Consider the following 21,845-nt stretch of genomic DNA (forward strand, 5'->3'; position numbering starts at 1 on the left):
GTCTTTGTGTCCACCTGTCGCCTGTCTGCCTGAACTTTCTGTTTTATTTTAAGAAAGGAATGGCATTTCACTTCATTCACTGCTCATCCATCCAGCATCGAGGGCACTTAGCTATTGTACTCCAACAGGAAGTCTGTATCTTTAAGTCATCATTAGGGTGTGCTTTTGTGTGTGTGATGGGGTGTGTGGGGTTTGTTAACTTATGATTTGTGATTTCAATAATATGTCAAAACAGTGGCAAAAATCATGTTTTGGCATACAATACTCCAAAAGCAGATGTAAATAGAATGGAATAGAATAGAATTTAATAGAAGTTTGTCTTGGCCTGTGAAAACCATAAAAATAATTGAAATGGAAGGGCTATGCATATAAATATTTTTCAGTTAAACAAGGATCTCTTTATAATCAAAAGGAAAGTAAGTGTATTTGCTCTTCTTCTTATTGTCCACTAGGTGATGCTGTCTGCTAAGTGATAGCTTAGCTTCTTTTTTGGTTGTTCTATCAGAATCCAACAAAAGAAGGGAAAACATTAGCATGTCCCATATCATATTAAAGAAGACAGCACTGGAACTAAAAAAGCAGAATACAAACACACACATGGCAAAATGATTTTTAACGCTCTGGCTTTAAAAATCATGATATTGTCTAGAGATCCTCTGGCTCCCTCTGCTGATCAAACAACAGTCACATATAAAACCAAAACTTTTTAATGTATATTGTACACAATTCTAACAGCCTTTAGTAACTCAAAGGTCCTTTTTTATGGTACATGCTATGCTGTTAAATACAATACTTTTCCCTTGAAAGATTTTGCTTGGACCTTGGACTGTGACTGATTTTAGCACAATTGTTTTACCTAAAAGGTTTTAGAGGAATTGATTTTCTGTTAAAACAACACAATACTGCAGAGAAATAAGGAGCACCCAAGCTGAGGAATGTAACCTCAAGAGGCCCAGGGCCTTTGTAAACACAACTTATCAAGCAACCCAAACTTTGTCATGAGCTATGACTATGAGGTTTTCAGGTGTTTTTGCAGCAACTAGATGATTACCAAAAAGATACTTGCCAAAACTTGCCTAACACTTGCAGATGAATCTGTTCAAGGGAGACTCAGCATTCAGTTCCAAGTCAGATCTGTCCTGGACTTTCTTTTAAACTATAAAAATACACTTACTTCATACTGTCCAAGTAAAAATGAGAAAATTATATAGCCACAAATGTTCATCAAATTTTATAAAGACTCAATGAGAAAGAAGGAAATAACGATGAAATGAAGGGAGGAAGATTGCCCAGAAGAGTTGTAAAACAAATTAAAAAGCTAAGTTCAAAGCTAAGAAATACCAACACAAAACAGCTTATCATATTCTCAAGCTTACTGGTTGCTAGATAATATGATAAATCTTTGAGACTTCATAAAACTTCAAGACATCCTTCTAAAACTTGGCACAAGATGACTGCTCAGTTCTGGAAATGTACCTGGCACATTCTGGAAAACTCACCGATAAGTTTGCAAAGAGTACTTGATCTTCTGACAGAGAGATTTTTTATGTTTTATGAAGGTTCCAAGAAAGTGTCTTGCAAGTTCTGGAAAGTCTTTCGAGATTCTGGAAGCAGTCTCTAAGCTGTGGAAAAAATAACTGATCCTCAAAAAAATCTTGGACTATAAGTAACGCCTGGTGATTTCATTTTAAGAAAAGCTTTACACATTAAAAGCCCCTTAGACTTTAGGAGACGCATTGTCAGAACAGTGAGGAGAACTTTTAGCAAACCTAATAGTGTCTTGTGAACTGTACAAGGGAAGATCAGAGAGATATTCTGTAATGGATAGAGCTCTGCCAGCAGTGGGCTCTGCTCCTTTGTCCTGTTTGGTTTCACATCCTTTACTTCCCCATTTTATGTTACTTGTTTTGTCAGATCAAACAACTTTTTACAAGCAAGCAAACACAATAGATTACTGATGGCTGAATGACCACATTAATATCAAATGGATGGCTGAGTAAAATGGTGAAGTTACGGAAAATCAACGTAAGGACAAGGATGCAAATAATCTGTGGTCAAATATGTTGATGTGTGGCAAATAATTAGATATTGCATGGCTTCATCATTGCCTAGTAAGGGCATATTTTTTATGTTGTATTGTTTTGAGAGTCAACCAATCACAGTCCCTGGAGGACTGTGATTATGCATAACAACTGTCAATCACACATTCTCACTGAAACAGCAGGTTCAAAGTTTCTTTCTGTAGCTGGCCAAATAAATTATTCTTTGACTTTGAGAATTCAGACTCTGGTAAATTGTGAGAAAGTGAACTGTACATTTCGCAAAGTTTGCAAAGACATTTTAAAAGTGTACCTGGTGAGTTTCAGAAACTTTCCTGTACAGAAATACAAACTGCCAATTTAAAACTTTCTACTCGTTAAATTCTCTGAAGACATAATTGCTATACTGCAATATTTTACACTACCTAGTAAGAAAAGAATTAAGAAAATAAGGAAATGTGTTTGAAATATAGGACTGTTTTAAAGTTGTTTTAAAGCAACTTTTACAAAGACCACAACAATAATCAAAGAAACCATGCCTTTAGCATGGCATAAGCAGTCGATCAGACCTTCAGAGTTGTGATGTATTGATAAAGAACTTGCTTTGCATGTTTTAATATATGCTTGGTAAGCCAGTTTGAGTTGATCTGTTGAACTTAGCATCAAGAAAGGCTTAGCTACACAAAAGATTTATCAGATTCAGATTTGAAAATCCTCAAGTCTCATTTTGTTTGTACACGCGGTTTCTCTCTCGCTCTCTCTCTGCTTCCTCCTCTCTCTCGCCCTCTTTTAACCTCTCTTTCTATCACTCTCTCTCCCTCATACATGCTCACATTCTAAAGTCAAGTCAGATCTGGTGTCAGTCAGCCACTCCCTCTGAGGATTGTCTCAACGTGTTCTGCAATAATTAACCAGCTGCTCTGGGGTTGCTACACATGCTCACCTCCTGAAGCACCAACTGTACTTCAGACCTTTGATCGCAAACAAATGCACAAACATTCGACTTCTAAACATGTAGTGGAAATCTACATCATTGCTTAGAAGATCAGACGAAAGCCTGGCCAGGTAGGGAGAACTTGTATTTGATCTTTCATAGAGACCGATTCTGATGTGGCTTTCCACAGAACCAAACACTGAAAAGATGTAGGATTGGTATTGTTTATGCTATGTGAGTGAATTGGCAGTTTTGTTCCTCATTATCTTATTAAGGGGTATAATTATTGAGGGTTTCAAACAGAATTATTGTAACTAACATTGTGTTAGCAAAACAAAGGCTTTGAATTACTATCTATTGCAAGTTGGTTATAAGCGGGAAAAGGCACATGCACGACTTACAGGAAGACAATAAGTTGAGTTACTGGCTGTGCATTGTGGCTTTTCACCCACCAGGTGTTTTTCTGATCAGAAGTGAATAATATAAAAGGCTTGTTGCATGTCTCATGTAGATAATATCCAGTTTAAATGAAATATTTGCATTGGGCTTTCCTGAATTGAGGAAAGTGGCCATGACACAATTGGAAAACTGAAAAAATACTATTTATGTGTTATTAAAGCTTCTTTCTGTAACATAGAATTCTCTTGTTCGTGAACATAATCGTGTAGTTCCAATAGGTTGCTTGCTGATGAACAACATCTCGAGTGTTGACTTGTTTTCACAAGGAAATGGTCGATAATCTCCTTTTTTTTATCCACACAGTGCAATAAGATTTTTTTTTCTACTATATTTGATAGTATAATTCTTTGACAAAGTGAAATTATACAAGTAAAGTGTTTTATTTTATTCTTTCAAACATTTTTAAGCTTTAATTATTTCTAAAAATAAATGTAAGATGTCATGTTATGGGGGTGGTATGCAAGCATCGTACACGGGGCGATCCTTTTTTTTTTTTTTTGGGCAGAGACAAGCTAGCTGGTCTGGTTTGGAGAAATCCATTGGGCTAAATGGATCTCCTGAAATCCTGAAAAAAAAAAGGTTGAAAGATTCAAACTGTTGCTGGGACTCACCTTCTATACTTACTCTTCAATGATACTTAGAATTTAAAGAAATAAATCCATTTGAAACTAAATATGCACCTCTACCAACAATAGAGACAATTTAAAAATTGTCCCCATCTTCATTAAATCTAATACAAACAAATGACAACCACATAAATTCTGGGAACTGAATAAAGCTTTATTGGGTTGCGCCTGACTCTGAGCAATTCTTTAGTTCATATGTCAACCAGAAATGAACAGCTCAGACATTTCCTTCACCACAACAAACAGGTTGGGGCAGATAAAAACTCTAAGAACAAAGGGGAATGTCAATTAAATGAACCACTGCTGCTGTTACTTTTACAATGCCAAAGAAAACCGGAGTAAATAAAAGAAGAGTAGGAGCAAAGATACTCCAGCAGTCGCTGGTTCCAGTGGGAGGCTTCAGCGTCTGTGGGCAAAATATAAACAAATGGTTTGCCCTACGCTGTCATCACTGGTTACTGGGTGGAGCACTGTTATTAAATCTCTTGGAAACATGCAGAGAAAGAAAAAAAGAAAGTGAAAGAGTAAAGGGATGGTTAGGGAGAACGGGATAAATATAACTTCAGACAGAGAAAGAAAGAGCTGGAATTTTTTTTTCAAAGCACAGAAAGAAGAAATCCACTGGGACAAAGACAAAATCAAGAGGTTATCTCAGATTTTCAATGTCAGAGTGGGTAAGACTTTCATTTTCTAGTAGCATTTTGAAAAGATTAACACTATGACGGTTGTATGAGTGCAGGAAGACCGGTTTTAGCGTTGTTGTTTCACAGGTTTTGTGTTGTATACTGAGTGATGCTTTAGGATTCAGCATGGCTGCTTTGTATTCGTAGTCGCAAGTGATCACAGTTGATCCTGTTTTTTTTTTTCTCTCTCTCTGCAGTAGCTGAACAGAGATGAACAAAGATCCTCTGCCTGCAGTGATCCAAGCAGGCAGCGGGAGGACGCTGTCTAGGTGATTCAGTGCTTTCTGTTTTATTTTCTGTTCATTCTGTTTCTGATATTTTTCTGGAAAATGTCTTAATTTAAAAAAAAAAACTCACTAAAACCATTTCTTGTTTACAGTCTCTTGTAAAAGTATTCAGATCCCTTGACAGAGATTTCCACATTTCGTCAGATACATCTTGAAGAGTTGGAAGGGAAAAAAGTGTTACACACAAACAAATCTGAAAAATGTGGCATGTATTTGATAGTAACATGTAGAAATGTGGAAAAGAAAGTCAATGGACATGGACACTTTCACAAGAATGTTGCATTTCTTTGTTCTTTATTTTGCTGTGCAACATTTTTTATTTATTTATTAATTTCAGAGCCGCGTTTTTGTCACTTTTGAACACCTACAACTGCTACCTGAATGACCAGACTCAGCTGCATCTCACCTATTCTCAGGTGCGAGGCACAGCTTTTGAATTACTTCTGGTTTGTGGGAATAGTTGAAGGATAACTAACTGAGACCTACAGAAAGATGTGAGCAACACTACATGTGTCTGTGTAACAGGGGCATGGAGGACAGGTGATAGTGGAGGGCTTTCTGAACATCTCCTGGGGAGTACGGCGACCAATAAGACTGAAGATACAGGATGACAAACAGATTCTTCCCCTTGAGTCTCCAACTTGCGTTGGGAGCAAAAGGTTGTTTTTTTTTTCTCTCTTTTTAAACTTTGATCATTTTTACTTGGAAAGGTAAAAACCTTTGTATGACTGTGGACTGATGTCATGTCCTGGGTGTGTTTCTGTGTAGTACTATGTCACGATGGGGAGAATACAGTGAGGTTCAGCAGATAAAGGAACCAGAGGCAGCAACAGAAACAGTCTTCACAGATCCTCTACCAGGTTAACTTTTGATCTTTTACACACCAGCACCATCTTTTCCCACTTTCTTCTTTCTTTGTAAATAAAAGCACCGTTACAGATTTTTTCTGTTCTTTTATTTTTATTCCCAAATGTTTTAGATCCTGTCAGCCCAATCAGCCCTCTGGGGAGCAAAAGGTTCAGAGCTTTTAATCATTTTTTTTTTAACATAAATATTAATTTAAAACTGTAAAAACCTGAGGTTTATAAGGCAAGTAATGTTTACATAAAAACTTAAAACCTTTCACAGGACTCTGTTATTAGTGATGTCATTTCCTGGGCCTGTCTCTTTGCAGTACTATGTCACGATGGGGAGAATACAGTGAGCTTCACCAGATAGATGAGATGGCAGAGACAGAGGCAGCACAGGAAACAGTTGTCAAAGACCCGTTGCCAGGTGGGGTTTTAAGTTTCTATGATAACACTTTACTTGAAGAGGTGTGCACTGTCATAAACATGACATGTCAAATGAAGTCTTCATGAACATTTATTATTGTTATCATTGAGTGACACTTTTAATGCAAAACGGACACTTTTAATGTAAATTTGCATTACAAGTGTCATTATTTACCAAATTACAATAATGGAAGTATTTGGTGCACCAAGTACATTTTGGAGCCAACATCACAATTGTGTGTTGTCACCTGTCATATCACCACCACTAAATCTACGGAGAACATAAAAGAACTGGCTGCTGCACACGGGTGTGCAGATGTTTCTTATAAAACTGGCAAAACCGTTATGCCTGTTTTGCAAAAGGGAACAAAATGGCCTAAACATTGCATCAGTAACAAATAAAACTAAAAGTAAAATAAGAGAACTTTGTTGTCAGCTGCCCAATTTGAGAATTTAATTGTTTATATAATAAATTTTGTTTAACCTCTTATTAAACTGTGGTACCTATCTGGTGATTTCAAAGAATTGTATTTCCAAATAACATGCACTGTTAAAATGTACCTTTCTTTCTGCATTCAGGGTTACCTTTGTGGACACATAGCAGACTGTGTTAAGCAATGATTGCCAAAGTTTCCCAAAGTCCGATCTGGCTATTTTGGTCATTGTGGGATCACAAATTTTGATACAACGCAGCTTGGTATTTAAAGGCATGGAATTATGGATTCTGTGTTTGTAGAGACTTAGAGACTATTATCTTCTAGATAATATGAAATGTCCTCTTTAGTAATGTATTGCCGAAATGAACATGCTATTGAAATTAGTGGCAGTTTTCACTAAGTCTTTCAAACCCTGGCATCTGCTGCCTGCAGTGTCATCTAAACTGGAGTTCCTGGGTTATAATTTTAGAATCTTCTTTGCACTTCTGTTAACCGCTCTTTTGCAACTGAAAATAACTTTCTTCACACTTAAATTGTGCTTCAAGAAAACCTTATTTTGTAGGATTGAAACAGATGTTTCATACGTTTCGCAGGGCCTCCTGTTTATGAGACTGCCACCCTACGTCCGATGAGGCACAGGAGCCCTGAGCTGGAGCCAGAGTCCAACCTTGTTCGCTGCATGAGCGATGTCTCATTGGTGAAGAGGAGGAAGGGCAGGGGCAAGTCAGCAGCACAAAGAGAGAAAGAAAAACAGCATCGCTTTTCTATCAACGGACATTTTTACAACTACAAAGTAAGTAAAGGGGCATGAATTAAGCTTTTTGACTTTAACACTATGTCCACTGGCTTCTCACTCCACTTATTCATTGATGGGATTTGTCAATGTGTTTTAGTAATGTCATGTTAGTTTACCTGTTAATGTTGTGATTTTGTAGATTTCCAAAATGTTGGTAGTTTTAGAAGAAATGTTGCCTAGGGGAAGCCTCATTCCTCCCCTTCATCCTGAGTTAAACAGTGGACAGTTAAACATCACATACAGAGGCAGATGGTTAAATATATTGATCATAGAAAATAAGTGAAATTGGAGGAAACAAAATTAATTGAGATCATTCCTTTACTATCATATAAAAATCATTGAAAAAACTACAAAATCAAAATGTTACAACAGGACAAACTCAAAAAGTAATACACAGTCAGCTAACTGAGCTTCCACTTTTATGCCGTATAAAATCCTGAGCAACCTCTTTTTTTTGTCATTGACTTTTGCAGACCTCTATATTCACTCCATCATTTGACACTTCAACTAAAGTTCGCATCTCTAGCAGGATGACCACAGACCAAGTCATCGAACAGCTGCTAAACAAGTTCAAGGCAAGTTTAGAATATTTGCTCTTATAGCGCATTTTTGTTTTTGCTCAGTCAGAAAAATAGTGAATAGACCACATGTTGAATGATCTAATGTTTATCTTTTGATTTGTTTGTAATGCAGATAGAAAATGATCCCCAGGAGTTTGCATTGTACTGTGTTCACCAGAGTGGAGGTAAGGCTGAGCTGTTCAACCTGAAACCAATGAATAAATGAAAAAGAGTAAAGCTGATCCAATGTCCTTGCTGTTTTTCCTAGAAAAAAGAAAGCTGAGTCACAGAGATCATCCACTGTGGGAACGAATCCTGCAGGGTCCCTCTGATGACATCATGAAGATATTCCTGATGGACATGCATGAAGAAGAAGTCAGCAATGACGTGAGTTACAGCTATGGCCAATGAGTTATTAATGTTGATCTTTCATTAACTAAAACTTGCTTCATGACTGACTGTGACCCATTATTTTCTTATTGGTGTTTTATGTAGATCACAGTTTGCTATCATCCATTTGCTTTATGACAATTTGACACAGGTTGTCAATTCGTTCCAGATTTGGGAATCTACAATTTAGTAACCATATAAGATAGGATATTCTTGCATTTTCGTCTCTGGTCAATAGATTTCCTAGATGTCCCAAAAATCTGAATGGGAATTCTTTAGACAAAAGATAAATTTATTAACGTTAAACAGCAAACAAATTTGTCTTAACTTTCTTCTAGCACAAAGTAGTGGACACTTTCTAGTCTACTGACTGCAAATCTTGCAAAACAATTCATCAAAGTCCACCTTTGGTTCAAAGATTTACAGATTTGCCTTACCGTTTTTAACTCTTAGTTTGTTAATTATTATGAAATATTTTACATTTTATTCAATATTAAAGCTATATTTGAGTAAAAGTAAGTCTTGTTTTTCTTAAAACACCAAGTTCCCCATTCCTGTGTTCAGGTTGCTCAGTATCTGAACTTGGAGCTGCCCATTTTGGACCAGTTTCTTCTCAAACTCAGAGAGGAGGAAAACAGAGAGATTCAAAGGGTCATCAACAAGTAAGAGGGCGATTTTATTCACAAAAAGGATTTCATGTTGCCACTGGTGTATTATCTTGAAAAATCCTTAACTTTTCAAGTGCTGCATCGACACTGCATTCATATTTTCAGAACATCTGTTACTGATGTTCTGAAACATGTAAGGTGCAGTTACATGTGTTGGCCTCTTGGTGATGCCAGACATCATTTTAACCTACATGTTTTTGGATTTTCTTCATTTTTGCTGATAACTTTTCTGCATTTGTGTTTGTGTCAGGTACCAACATCAACACAGACTGCTGTCTCATATGCTGAGCTTTAAGATGTCCCCTCACATTGAGACCAGTGTCTGACCACTTCTGAACTCAGTGAAAGGAAGAAAAAAGTATCTCTGAGGAATTACAAACACCTGAAAAACTTATGAAAATGAGTTTGAGGAAAAAAGAAAAACAAAATAAAGAAACATATATGATACAGCAAATAATTATGTTTTGTCCTACAAAACAATTTATATTTACAGCTCTTTTCCACATTTTTTTTTTATAAAGAAAGAATGTGAAGTAAATTTTGATGCAAATATGTTGATTTCAGAGACTTGAATTAAACAAGTGAGAAATATAATCTTTTTATGTTATTACTTCTCTAAGTGTAAATACAGATTGCATACCACAAGTTTATGATAAAATTGGTCATTATTTATCAGGTAGAACAGATGAAGATTGGGTGTCATAAACTAATCTATGTGCAATTTAGAAGATTTCACATCTGTGTCTGGTAAAACACTTCATGTATAATTATTATTGTATTTGTGTTTTACCAGCTTAAGAGCCATTAAAAGTCAAACGGTAAAACAGATAGAGAAGGTAAATGCTGAAATGAGGTAAACATTGTCAGAAATTGACTGTAACATACCAAACATCACAAATCTGTGTATTTTGTTGTAATGAAAACATTTGCTGATTTGTATTTGTCCAAAGTATTTTTACTTCCACAATGCCTTAACATTTTCATGGAGACTACAGCACTTCCTGTTCTCCACATAGATAATCTTACTCTTGCAAAAGTATTAACATCTGTGGAACATTCACAGGTTTAATCATATAACAAACCTCAGTGTGGCTTGAAGGATGAACACTGCCTTGAACTTTCTCTTGAATTATTCACATTGTAACATTTTAAAAATACAGGCATTCCTGTGTTTTTCATAACACAATTGTAGCAATTCTGAGATTCAACAGCTGTTGCTGTTTGATATGTCGAAATATTTCAGATCTTGATATTCTCAGATGCCGCCAGTCTTAATCCCTTATTTCCATAATTTTGTTATTGTTGGTGTTATTGCACCGTCACTGGCATAGGGTGGTGTTAAAGCAAACACTGCATTTGTACAAAGAAGTCACAAAAAACATACGTTTCAACCAACGTTTATTCAACCCTTCTTTATTAACTTTTATAAAAGCTAAATGTAAGACTTTTTGAGTGTTCTACCAAAAAAATACATCTGCACCCAGTTTTACTATTTCTATTGAACATAGAAATAGTTCAATAGAACACAACTTATTATTGAAGTTTGATTTTGGGTATAGATGCTATTTTGTGAAAGTAATTTTCTTCAAATCAATCACAATTGTGAAGATATTTTAGACCATTGTTGCTGCTTCCCCTCCACCATCTTCTTTCTCTGCTTTTCCTTCGGAGAGGGTGAGACATGGAGAACGTGTTTCACCAGGAGGAGACTCACAGGGCAGGCAGGTCTGATGAGCTTTCATCTCTGCATTGATGTGCTGGCCTTGGGTGCTGGCAGGAAGAGTATTGACTTAGACCTGCAGGTCTTGGATCTTAGGTTGATTTCATTATGCACTTTGAGGTCCTCAGCTTCTTGTCTTGCAGCTCTGAAGCCCCCTTCACCTTGTTTCAACATCTTCTGGTCCATAGAGATGTAAGTGACCTGACCGCACGGAAGGAAGGCCTCAATTCCTCTTCTTTGCCTTTGGGGTCTGAATTTAGATGACGTTGGAAGTGCATTTTGAGGCCACATGCTGTGAGGCTGTGTTCATGTTAGAGTGGTCTTTCATAAACACAGACTGCATGTATTCGTCTAAAGTCACCCTAAACCCTTTATCTGCACATGTTTTTTTATTCTAACAGTTTGAGTTGCACAACCAAAATCGAAATCAGCAAATTCTGAGGTGTTGCTCATCTCTGCTCTCCTTTTATTTCCTCTTTTGCCTAATCCTTCACCTACTATCTACCTCCAACACAACATCAGTGCTCTTTAATTACAGTTACACATTTTACATCATTTCAGGTTTATCAAAATCACATCTCTAACCTCTTTAGCTTCTGATTTCACAGTCATTTGTAATATTACAATAACCATATCTTATTAGTTACTATTATTCTAATAATAATGTGAGTAATTATTGGGGTTATTCAGAAAATCATACATTATTCTCATTATTTGAAACTAAAGTTGCAGTTGATCAATCTTACAAGAGAAAACATTAAGTATTTTGCTCTGATTTTTATTCAATTACTCAATTAGATATGAATGTATTATTTAAAACATACTTGTATTGAAATAAGGGAAATGATAAATCTCTCTCTCTCTCTCTCTGCCTAACTATAATTTCTTATGATTAAAATAAAGAAGAAATAGAATTTAAAAGTAAAGCTTACATGAGCTTTACTTAACACATTAAACACACAACCTCACTGATTTTATTGAAGTTTGATTTTGGGTATAGATGCTAATTTGTGTCATTGATTTTAAATGCAACTTTATGTATTGTTACTGTTAACCTAAAATCTCCAGCATGTAAATGATGGAATGATATCAGGTTATCTTGACACTGTAAAAAAGAATTAGCCATTATTTTGCTATTTTTTGGCATTTACTGCTTTGCAGGTCATGTTCGCTGTTGCCAAGGTTCAAAGACACAACAATGTGGCACAATAGTATCTGTGAAAGAGAAGACGACAATAAGTATAGAATGAAAATCGAAACTTTTTCTCAATGGTTAAATGAAGAACAGAGGGTGAACAGATTTACCCATTTGTTCAAAATGCAGTTTTTCACATCATGGGTTTTAAACTTCGGACATTGGGTTCTTTCGTAGACTGCGTCAATTTTATACTTGATCACATTGGTTACCTGCAGAAATAAGCAGACAAAACAGTGATAAGAAGTATGTTTAATTAGGGTCCATTAATTTGTTTTAAGAAAGATCAGTCCAACCTGGATTTTAGCACTTTTAATTGAGATCAGCTTGTACAACATCTTCCCCCTTGTCTTTTTGCTGAAACTTCCCAGAGCGAATTTAGCAGCCTTCTGCACATCTTCTGACTCAGTCGATTTGAAAGACCAAGGCTCTAAAAGATACACTTTAACCAGTAAACATTTAAACAAAAATCACAGAATAGTGACAAAAACCATTCAGCTTGAATCAGTTTGTAGGGTCAAAGAAAGGGCAAGAAGGAGACTTATCATTCTAGCCATTCTGACAAGCAGTAAAATTGCTTTATTTCACATCACAGCACCTCTTTTACACAATGAAATAGAAAATTTAAAACAATCGCCTTACACCAGGACAACAACCTGATAGGAGTTGTAGCTTCTCCTGCTGTGAGGAGAAGCTTCAGGAGAATTGTAAACTTCCCAAGCTAGAGATAGGCACCAGCAGCCCTCCCGACCCCGACAGGGACAAGGGTGTTAGAAAGTGGATGGATGGATGGATGGATGGATGGATGGATGGATGGATGGATGGATGGATGGATGGATGGATGGATGGATGGATGGATGGATGGATGGATGGATGGATGGATGGATGGATGGATGGATGGATGGATGGATGGATGGATGGATGGATGGATGGTTAAAGCGAATGATACAAATGATCTAGCAGTGTAATAGAAAATACATCTGGTTCATTCACATTCAAGAAAAAAAAAAAAAACATATCTTCACCATATCGGGGCATTGACTTAACATCTAAACACAGACAATGTGTTTAGATGTTCATCCCATTTTATTGTGTTGCATAACTAAACAGGTCTATTCTGGATGCACTGAATCCATATCTCTACTTACCTTCTCGAAAGAGTCTCTTCTCAGGTTGAATTCCCAAACACAGCTGGAAGACTGACAGACATATCAGCAAGGCCAATGGCAGAGACATATTTGGATTCCAACGACTTGTCAGCTACAGACGTTCCCAGGACGTTTGCAAGATACTGATAAGCCCAGGTCCATTTTAAAGGAACGAAACATAAAATAAGAAATTATTAAATACAACAGAGCAGAAGAAAAACAGTTAAATATTGATTACTAGCTTTAAAAAGTCCAACACCAACCTTATAGATAGATGTTGCTTCAGCTGGAGGAAAATGGAGCAGAGGAAGAGTGAGACAGCTTCTATGTTCTCTGAGTGAATATGTGTTTGTGTCAGCAGTCAGATTTTAGTATGTTCAACCAGTCAGTGAAGACCACACCCACCTACTTCTAACCATCAGCAGCCTTGGTGAACATTGGAGGCAAACTGCAGAATAGGTGTTTGGTGATGTCTCCCTGATGCAGTGATTCAGGAAACTTCATGTTGTGTATGCGGGCATGTCATGAGCAATGGGTACTGTCCAAAAGCACAAGGCTGTGGAGAGAAGTGGCAAAAATGCATTTCATGTGTGTAGAAATTCTTCAAAAGACTGAAAAACTATAAATGTATTAATGCTAAAGAAGAAACACAACTGTCTTAACTTCCCTCTAAGACAAAGTGGTGGACATTTTCAACTCTACTGACACTGCAGTTCATCAAAGTCCACCTTTGAAGCACAGATTTACCTTTTGCAATAGTAGTTGAGATCACATTTGCAGGGTTAGGGTTAGGTTAGGTTGGTTGTTTGGCTCAAAGACCAAGAATTGACATGTTGGGGCATCTTGATTAAACAGGCAAATGCTGGGAAACCATCTAAAATATTTTTTGGGTTTGTTTTCTGACCTATTGTGAAAATACACTTGGTATATCAAATATTATAGAACATTTTGTATTTTTTTTTCAATACTAATATTTAAAACACCAAGTTCCCCATTCCTGTGTTCAGGTTGCTCAGTATCTGAACTTGGAGCTGCCCATCTTGAATCAGTTTCTTCTCAAACTCAGAGAGAAGGAAAACAGAGAGATTCAAAGGGTCATCAACAAGTAAGAGGGTGATTTTATTCAGAAAAAGGATTTCATGTTGCCACTGGTGTATTATCTTGAAAAATCCTTAACTTTTCAAGTGCTGCATCGACACTGCATTCATATTTTCAGTACATCTGTCACTGATGTGCTTTAAGGTGCACTTACATTTGTTGGCCTCTTGGTGATGCCAGACATCATTTTAACCTACATGTTTTTGGATTTTCTTCATTTTTGCTGATAACTTTCCTGCATTTGTGTTTGTGTCAGGTACCAACATCAACACAGACTGCTGTCTCATATGCTGAGCTTTAAGATGTCCCCTCACATTGAGACCAGCGTCTGACCACTTCTGAACTCAGTGAAAGGAAGAAAAAAGTATCTCTGAGGAATTACAAAAACTTGAAAAACGTTTTCTTTTTCATAACATTTAAGCTATGAAAAAGAGTTGGGAAAAACAGAAGACACATATGATGCAGCACAGAATTTTGTTTGGTCCTATAAAACAATTTATATTTAAAGCTCTTTTCCATCAGTCTTTTTTATAAAAAAAAAAAAAAAAAACAGAAGTTTTTTTTTTTTTTTTTTTCGTGCATATTTTGTTACAAATAAAATATGCAACAAATGTGTTTATTTCAGAGGCTTACCAAATTAAAAAAGTGACAAATATAACCTTTTTGTGTTACTTCTGTAACTTTTAATACAGATTGCAAGTTTATGTTAGAATTGGTCATTATTTATCAGGTAGAACAGATGAAGATTAGGTGTCATAAACTAATATGTGTGGAATTTAGAAGGTTTTACATCTCTGTCTGGTAAAATCAAATCCATAATTTATTGTATTATGTATTTGTGTTTCACAAGCTTAGAGGACATTAAAAGTTAAACTATAAAATGGGCGGAATAGGTAAAGGCTGAAGCGAGGTAAACATTGTCAGTATAACATAAACATCACAAATCTGTTTGTGTATTTTGTTGTAATGAAAACATTTTCTGATTTGTATTTGTCCAAGGTCTTTTTACTTCCACAATGCCTTAACATTTTCATAGAAACTGCAGCGCTGCCAGTTGTCCACATAGTTAATCTTACTCTTGTAAAAGTATTAACATCTGTGGAACATTTACTGTTTTAATCACATTACAGTAACAAACTTCAGTGTGACGTTGGGAGTTTAAGCAATTTATTCACAAAGTGGCAAAAGTGGAAAGATAAAGTGGAATAAAAAAACAAACATATGGTTTCCCAAAACTTTTAAAATGGTAACCTGGAAAGTATCCATTGAGCTGAGCTACTTAGCAAGAAAGAGAAACTATTTTAAAACTGCCTACCTGGACAGCTTCATGTTGTAAAACAGTGAGGATAACTTTCCCCTAACGTCGCAACCAAGATTGATTAAATTTAGTCACCATGAAAGCAGATTGATATTTAAACATGGAATCTGGAGCTCATTCTTCTGTCCTAAATGGAACCTCCCCCAACCCCTCAAGGGCAGCTGCCAGACGCCCAAAACTAGTCTAAAAACAAAAAACACAAGGGTGGACGGAGGGACACTGGACAGGAGGTCAGAGTCCATAAACAAAAAACAAGCCAACCAGGGTGGGCGCAAGCTCAGGAGGCGGGCCATCATGGGAGATCTGGGCCTCGGGCCTCGGGTGCCGTCGAAAGAGGAGCTCAGGCTTCCACCGAAGAGCGTGGGCCTCAGGGAGCGGCAGACTCCTCAGAGGAGGTCAGGCCGGCGGCGGTGCAGACTAGTGGAGGAGGGCGGCGTTGGCGCAGGGCCCGGACCTCTGGAGGCCCCGATGGATCTCGGGGACCAACTGGAAGTGCCGATGGGGACTCATTAACTGGGGCGGTAGCTCATTCCACCAACCTTGAAGCCTGTTGGCCAGGTGCCAGCCTAGCCGCCTGGAACCCCATGGCCACGGGAACTGTGGTTTGAGCAGAGACTGGCGCGAAGGCAGGAATGGTGGAAGACGGAGCCGGTGGCTGCAGCAGCCGGTGGCTGCAGCGTACTCTGGAGCCAATTATTTCTTCTGCACGAACTCGTCATAAAGTTCAAAAATTAATTCCAACATAAATTAGTTATTTTTAAACAGGTCAAAAACATAACAAAAGTCCTCCTCGGAAACGCTGTCATCTCACCTTGTTTGTTGTCGGCTCCCTCTGCCATAAGTTGTAGTGAGGAAGGTGCAGTTCACCCAGGTAGAAGTGAGATAAAGGAGATTAAAAGGTAAAAAATGTACAGGTAAATCCAAAATGTCCAAAAACCGACAGCAGAGCGTAATCTAAGGCTCAATACTGGTACCAAACAGGTCTAACAAATGGACAGAATAGACTGGCTCGACAAACATACAACTAGGACCCGACAAGGTGGAGTTAAATACATAGAAGTTAGTCCGGGGATGAGACACACCTGGGAACAGTCAAGGGGTAGACAGGACAACAAGGAGACACGGAAACTCAAAATAAACACACAGAAAACTCAAATCCTGACAAGTAGTTGAGATGACATTTGCAGGGTGTTTGTTGTTTGGCTCAAAGACCAAGAATTGACATGTTGGGGCGTCTTGATTGAACAGGCAAATGCCAGGAAACCATCTAAAATATGTTTTGGGTTTGTTTTGTGACCTATTGTGAAAAAATTAAGAAGAATGAAATTTAATGGGAGCCATGTTCTGATAAGTTAACATGTAGCATCTAAGAATGCAAGGCTGTAATAAATCAAAATCAAGAAGAATATTACCAAAAATAGACAAAGTGGATTAAACAAAAAACAAATTTTCCTTTTCTTTTTAACCTTTGGTTTCTCAAATATTGTAGAATTTTTTTATATTCTACAAAATAGATGATCAAAACTCTATTGTTGTTTTAAGAATATTAATTTTAAAAATACCAAGATCCCCTTTCTTGTAGTCAGGTTGCTCAGTATCTGAACTTGGAGCTGCCCATGGTGGATCAGTTTCTGCTCAAACTCAGAAATACTGAAATGAGGTAAACATTGTCAGTATAACACCAAACATCACAAATCTGTTTGTGTATTTTGTTGTTATGAAAACATTTTCTGATTTGTATTTGTCCAAGGTCTTTTTACTTCCACAGTGCCTTAACATTTTCATAGAGACTGCAGCACTGCCAGTTGTCCACGTAGTTAATCTTATTCTTGCAGAAGTATTAACACTTGTGGAACATTTACTGTTTTAATCACATTACAGTAACAAACTTCAGTGTGACGTTGGGAGTTTAAGCAAATTAATCACAAAGTGGCAAAAGTGGAAAGATAAAGTGGAGAAAAACAGATATGGTTTCCCGAAACCTTTAAAATGGTAATCTGAAAAGTATCCATTGAGCTGAGCTATTTAGCAAGAAAGAGAAACAATTTTAAAACTGCTTTCCCGGACAGCCTCATGTTATAAAACAGTAAGGAAAATTTTCCCCTGATGTTGTAACTAAGATTGATTAAATTTAGTCACTGTAAAAGCAGATAGATATTTAAACATAGAATCTGGAGCTCATTCTTCTGTCAGAAATGGAAAAATACAGTGCGGCTTTACGTCCTGGTAAAGATCCAGAGAAGCTGATTGAGGTGATGAACATCTGAAAAGCATCTCAATGAGTAAAAACATATTTTTCCTGTTCCTTGTTTTTTTTAACTTAGAGACTATGGAAGAATTTTAATATGCATGAACTTTACTGCAGACTTTTGATATGCAATACTAATTTTGTTGCACTTAATTGAAGTTGGGGCAATAATTTTAGATGTTTTGAAAATGTAAAAGGTCGTGGGACTTTTATTGGTGGTTCAGATTGGCTTGAAGGATAAACACTGCCTTCCAGATGTGTTACTTTCTTTTCAACTTTTTCACTTTGAATCATTTACAATCATAAAAAAACTTTGAGTTGATATATTAATTGAATGTCCACAACATCTTTCAGCTTTTTCTTTATGCTAAATATTTTATTAGTAAAGCAATTTGTTAATACAGTAAATACAGGGTCAGTACAGCTTAATGCAGTTGCAGAAATAATTAAATCAGAAAAAATCAATCATCATATCTATCCTATCTTTCCCTAAAGCTGACACTTTGAACTAAAAAGGGAACACTTGAAGAGATGGATGGTGTGTGGAATTTTGAACCCCAGAACTGGCCTAATGATGGAGAATGTGTTTCACCAGGAGGAGACTCACAGCAGTGATCGATGAGGGCAGGCAGGTCTGATGAACTTTCATCTCTGCATAGATGTGAGGTCACACTGGCCTTGGGTGCTGGCAGGAAGAGTACTGACTTAGACCTGCAGCTCCTGGATCTTAGGTTGATGTTGAGGTCCTCAGCTTCTTGTCTTGACCTTTGATAGCGTTTCTCCACCCTTTAGATACACTTGCATTGGTTGGCACTGTTGCCAGGCTTGTTTTATTGGCTTTTTGCTTGAATAGATGATCTCATGTCCATCATTGTCTTAGAGACATTATGACCTGATGTCTGTGTTCATGTCCTGGTCTTGGTCAAAAGTCACCCTAAACCCTTTATCTGCACAATCTTTTTATTCTAACAGTTTGAGTTGCACAATCAAAATCAAAATCAGCTAATTCTGAGGTGTTGCTCATCTCTGCTCTCCTTTTATTTCCTCTTTTCCCTAATCCTTCATCTACTATCAACCTCCAACACAACATCAGTGCTCTTTAATTACAGTTACACACTTTACATCATTTCAAGTTCATTATCAAAATCACATCTCTAACCTCTTTAGCTTCTGATTTCACAGTCATTTATAATACTATAATAACCATGTATTATTAGTTACTCATTATAGGTGTTATTCTGAAAAGAAAACAGGAATCATACGTTATTTTTATTGTTTGAAACCAAAGTTGTTCATTAAAATAAGCATTTTGCTTTAAGTTTTCTCAAATTACTCATTATGTTTAGACTTCAATCTTTAAAACATTCTTGCAGTGAAATAAGGAATAGTCTCAACTGTTTTTATAAATCTTCAAGCTTACTTCATCTTATCAGGAAGCCTGCTGTTCCTGTTTCATGGCTTGGCAACTCTCCCTCTCTCTCTGCTTGACTATGATTTCTTATGATTAAATTAAAAAAGAAACATAATTTCAAAGTAAAACTTGCATGGGAAAAAATAAACACACGCTGATTTTTTTGAAGTTTTGGGTATAGATACTACTTTGTGTCATTAATTTTAAATGTAACTTTATGTATTGTTACTGTTAACTTGAAAACTCCAGCTTGGGAATGATGGGATGATCTCAGGTTATCTTGACACTGTCAAAAGGAATTAACCATTCTTTACAACTTTGTGGCATTTATTGGTTTTAAGGTCATACTTCTCGCTGCCGGGTTCTAAAGTCACAACAAGGTGGCACTTTAGTTGCTGTGAAAGAGAAGACAACAATACATTTGAATAAAAATTCATACATTTTCTTAATGATTCTATAAAGAACAGAGGTGAACAAATTTACCCCTTTGTCCAAAATGCAACTTTTCAAGTCATGGTTTTTTGTCTTAGGGCATTTGGTCTTTCCGAGGAGTGCAATGATTTTAAAGTTGATCATATTGGTTACCTGCAGAAAGAACCAGACAAAACAATGATTTAAGTATGTTTTGATAGGGTACATCAAATTTGTTTTAAGCAAAATCAGTCCAACCTGGGATTTAGCACTCTGAATTGATACCAGTTTGAACAACATCTGGTACTTTGAATTTTTGTTGAACGTTTCCACAGCATGGTGAGCCGCCCTCTGAACATCTTTTGACTCAGGACTTTTTTCATGCCAACTCCCTAAAAGATTCACTTTTTCTGAAAGACAAAGGTATGTTGACTGTGACATGCAGCATTTCAGTAAACAAAGATCACGGAATAGAGACAAAAAATTGACTTGAGCTTGAGTTAATTTGTAGGGCTAAAGAAAGGCCAAGAATGAGTCTCAACATTCTGCCCATTTAGACCAGCAGTGCAGTGGGTTTATTTCAAATCAATGTCTAATGGCAAACTCAATAAGTCCTGCTAATTAACAGCACTATCTTATTTCTTTTTTCCAAAACTAGTCCCATCTACCAAAATACACAGCTCTGTGACAATAATGAATTCATCTGACTTGTGGCTGAAGCAAAACCTCTGACTTGCGGTTCTCAATCTTATTGCAATGATGAGTCATCAGCTGTGGAATCAATCCACAAACACACAACTTATTTGACCATGAAGTCAGCAAGCCAAAGTTTTAGAACAAGTCCTTTTTTTTTTTTTTTTGCAGAATCGGATTATTGTGTTTAAATTTATAGATCATTTTGTTAACTATCTTACCATTAACTTAAATTCTCTGTGATTACTAAGGGGTTTCGCAGACTGATGGAAACAAACTAGCTTCTTTGTCATACAGTTTGTTCTTCTCTCAAAAAAGAAAAAAAAAATATATATATGATTTAGTATTTTAGCGCTAACATTTGACGATGTGTCAGAATGTTCACATGAAACCACAAAGTTACGCTTTGATGTTGTTTGACTTGTTTCTGGACTGTTGGCAATGATTTTGTGTTAATGGCAAAACAGTTGAAACTCATCAAACCCTACATTTTGTTTGGATATGCTTACATTTTAACCACTATATTGTGTTACAAAATAAAACATATATATATTCAGGACACATTGCATCCATATCTCTACTTACCGGCTGTAATGATTTTCTCCACAGGTGATGTTCCCAAACATAGCTGGAAGACTGACAGACATATCAGCAAGGACAATGGCAGAGACATATTTGCTTTCCAACAACTTGTCAGCTACAGACGTTCCCAGGACGTTCGCAAGATTCTGATAAGTTCAGGTCTATTTTAAAGGAACGAAACATAAAAAAGAAACTACTAAATACAACAGAACAGAAGAAAAACAGTTAAATATTGATTTCTAGCTTTAAAAAGTCCAACACCAACCTTATAGATGTCGCTTCAGCTTTGGTAAAATGGAGCAGAGGAAGAGTGAAACAGCTTCTGTGTTCTCTGAGTGAATGTGCGTTTCTGTCAGCAGTCAGGCTTTAGTATGTTCAACCAGTCAGTGAAGACCACACCCACCTACTGCCTGGGAGTGACGCCATGCACTCTTCTAACCATCAGCAGCCTTGGTGAACAATGAATGGAAACTGCAGAGTGGGTGTTTGGTGATGCCTCCCTGCTGCAGTTATTCGGGAAACTTCATGTTGTATATGTGGGCATGTCATCTGTTAGTGCCATGTCTGTGGGCATGTGTCTACAATTAGCTTTTTTATTGTTGAGCAAAAATCTGTTGCTGTTGCTCCATTGACACAGCAAGTCAATTGAGAAAGATTGATTCATGGTACATGGTAATTAAAGAACTTAGTTTTTACCTATCAAATGGTGGATTGGTGTGGCGTCTGCAGTGATGTGAAAGCTAACGGTCTGTTGTGGTTGAGAGAGAACTCACTGCAAAAACACAAAATCTTGCCAAGTATTTTTTTATCTAGTTTCTATTGCAAATATCTTAGCACGCTTGAAATAAAACAAAACTAACTTAAACCT

The 21,845-nt window shown here is 36.8% G+C and overlaps 2 protein-coding genes across 2 annotated transcripts; one reads left to right on the plus strand and one right to left on the minus strand.

Annotated features, from left to right (window-relative positions):
• Positions 1-2,935: 2,935 nt before the first annotated feature.
• On the plus strand, positions 2,936-9,667 carry rassf6 (Ras association domain family member 6). The gene is made up of 13 exons (XM_055040725.1): positions 2,936-3,104; positions 4,939-5,010; positions 5,366-5,444; positions 5,554-5,687; positions 5,797-5,888; positions 6,008-6,044; positions 6,203-6,303; positions 7,333-7,532; positions 8,009-8,110; positions 8,229-8,280; positions 8,364-8,482; positions 9,050-9,147; positions 9,404-9,667. The coding sequence occupies exons 2-13, from the start codon at positions 4,952-4,954 to the stop codon at positions 9,477-9,479; spliced, it is 1,149 nt and encodes a 382-aa protein (XP_054896700.1). The 5' UTR covers positions 2,936-3,104; positions 4,939-4,951; the 3' UTR covers positions 9,480-9,667.
• Positions 9,668-18,226: 8,559 nt separating this feature from the next.
• Positions 18,227-21,348, minus strand: si:busm1-57f23.1 (uncharacterized protein LOC368621 homolog). Its single transcript, XM_055040726.1, has 5 exons — positions 21,243-21,348; positions 20,981-21,138; positions 19,961-20,112; positions 19,775-19,876; positions 18,227-19,686 (listed from the first exon to the last, which is right to left on the minus strand). Exons 2-5 carry the CDS (start codon positions 21,066-21,068, stop codon positions 19,591-19,593), a joined length of 438 nt encoding a protein of 145 aa, XP_054896701.1. The 5' UTR covers positions 21,069-21,138; positions 21,243-21,348; the 3' UTR covers positions 18,227-19,590.
• Positions 21,349-21,845: the final 497 nt, after the last annotated feature.

The sequence above is a fragment of the Poeciliopsis prolifica genome, unplaced genomic scaffold, assembly GCF_027474105.1.
Source record: "Poeciliopsis prolifica strain line A6 unplaced genomic scaffold, Auburn_PproV2 SCAFFOLD015, whole genome shotgun sequence".
Lineage (NCBI taxonomy): Eukaryota > Metazoa > Chordata > Actinopteri > Cyprinodontiformes > Poeciliidae > Poeciliopsis > Poeciliopsis prolifica.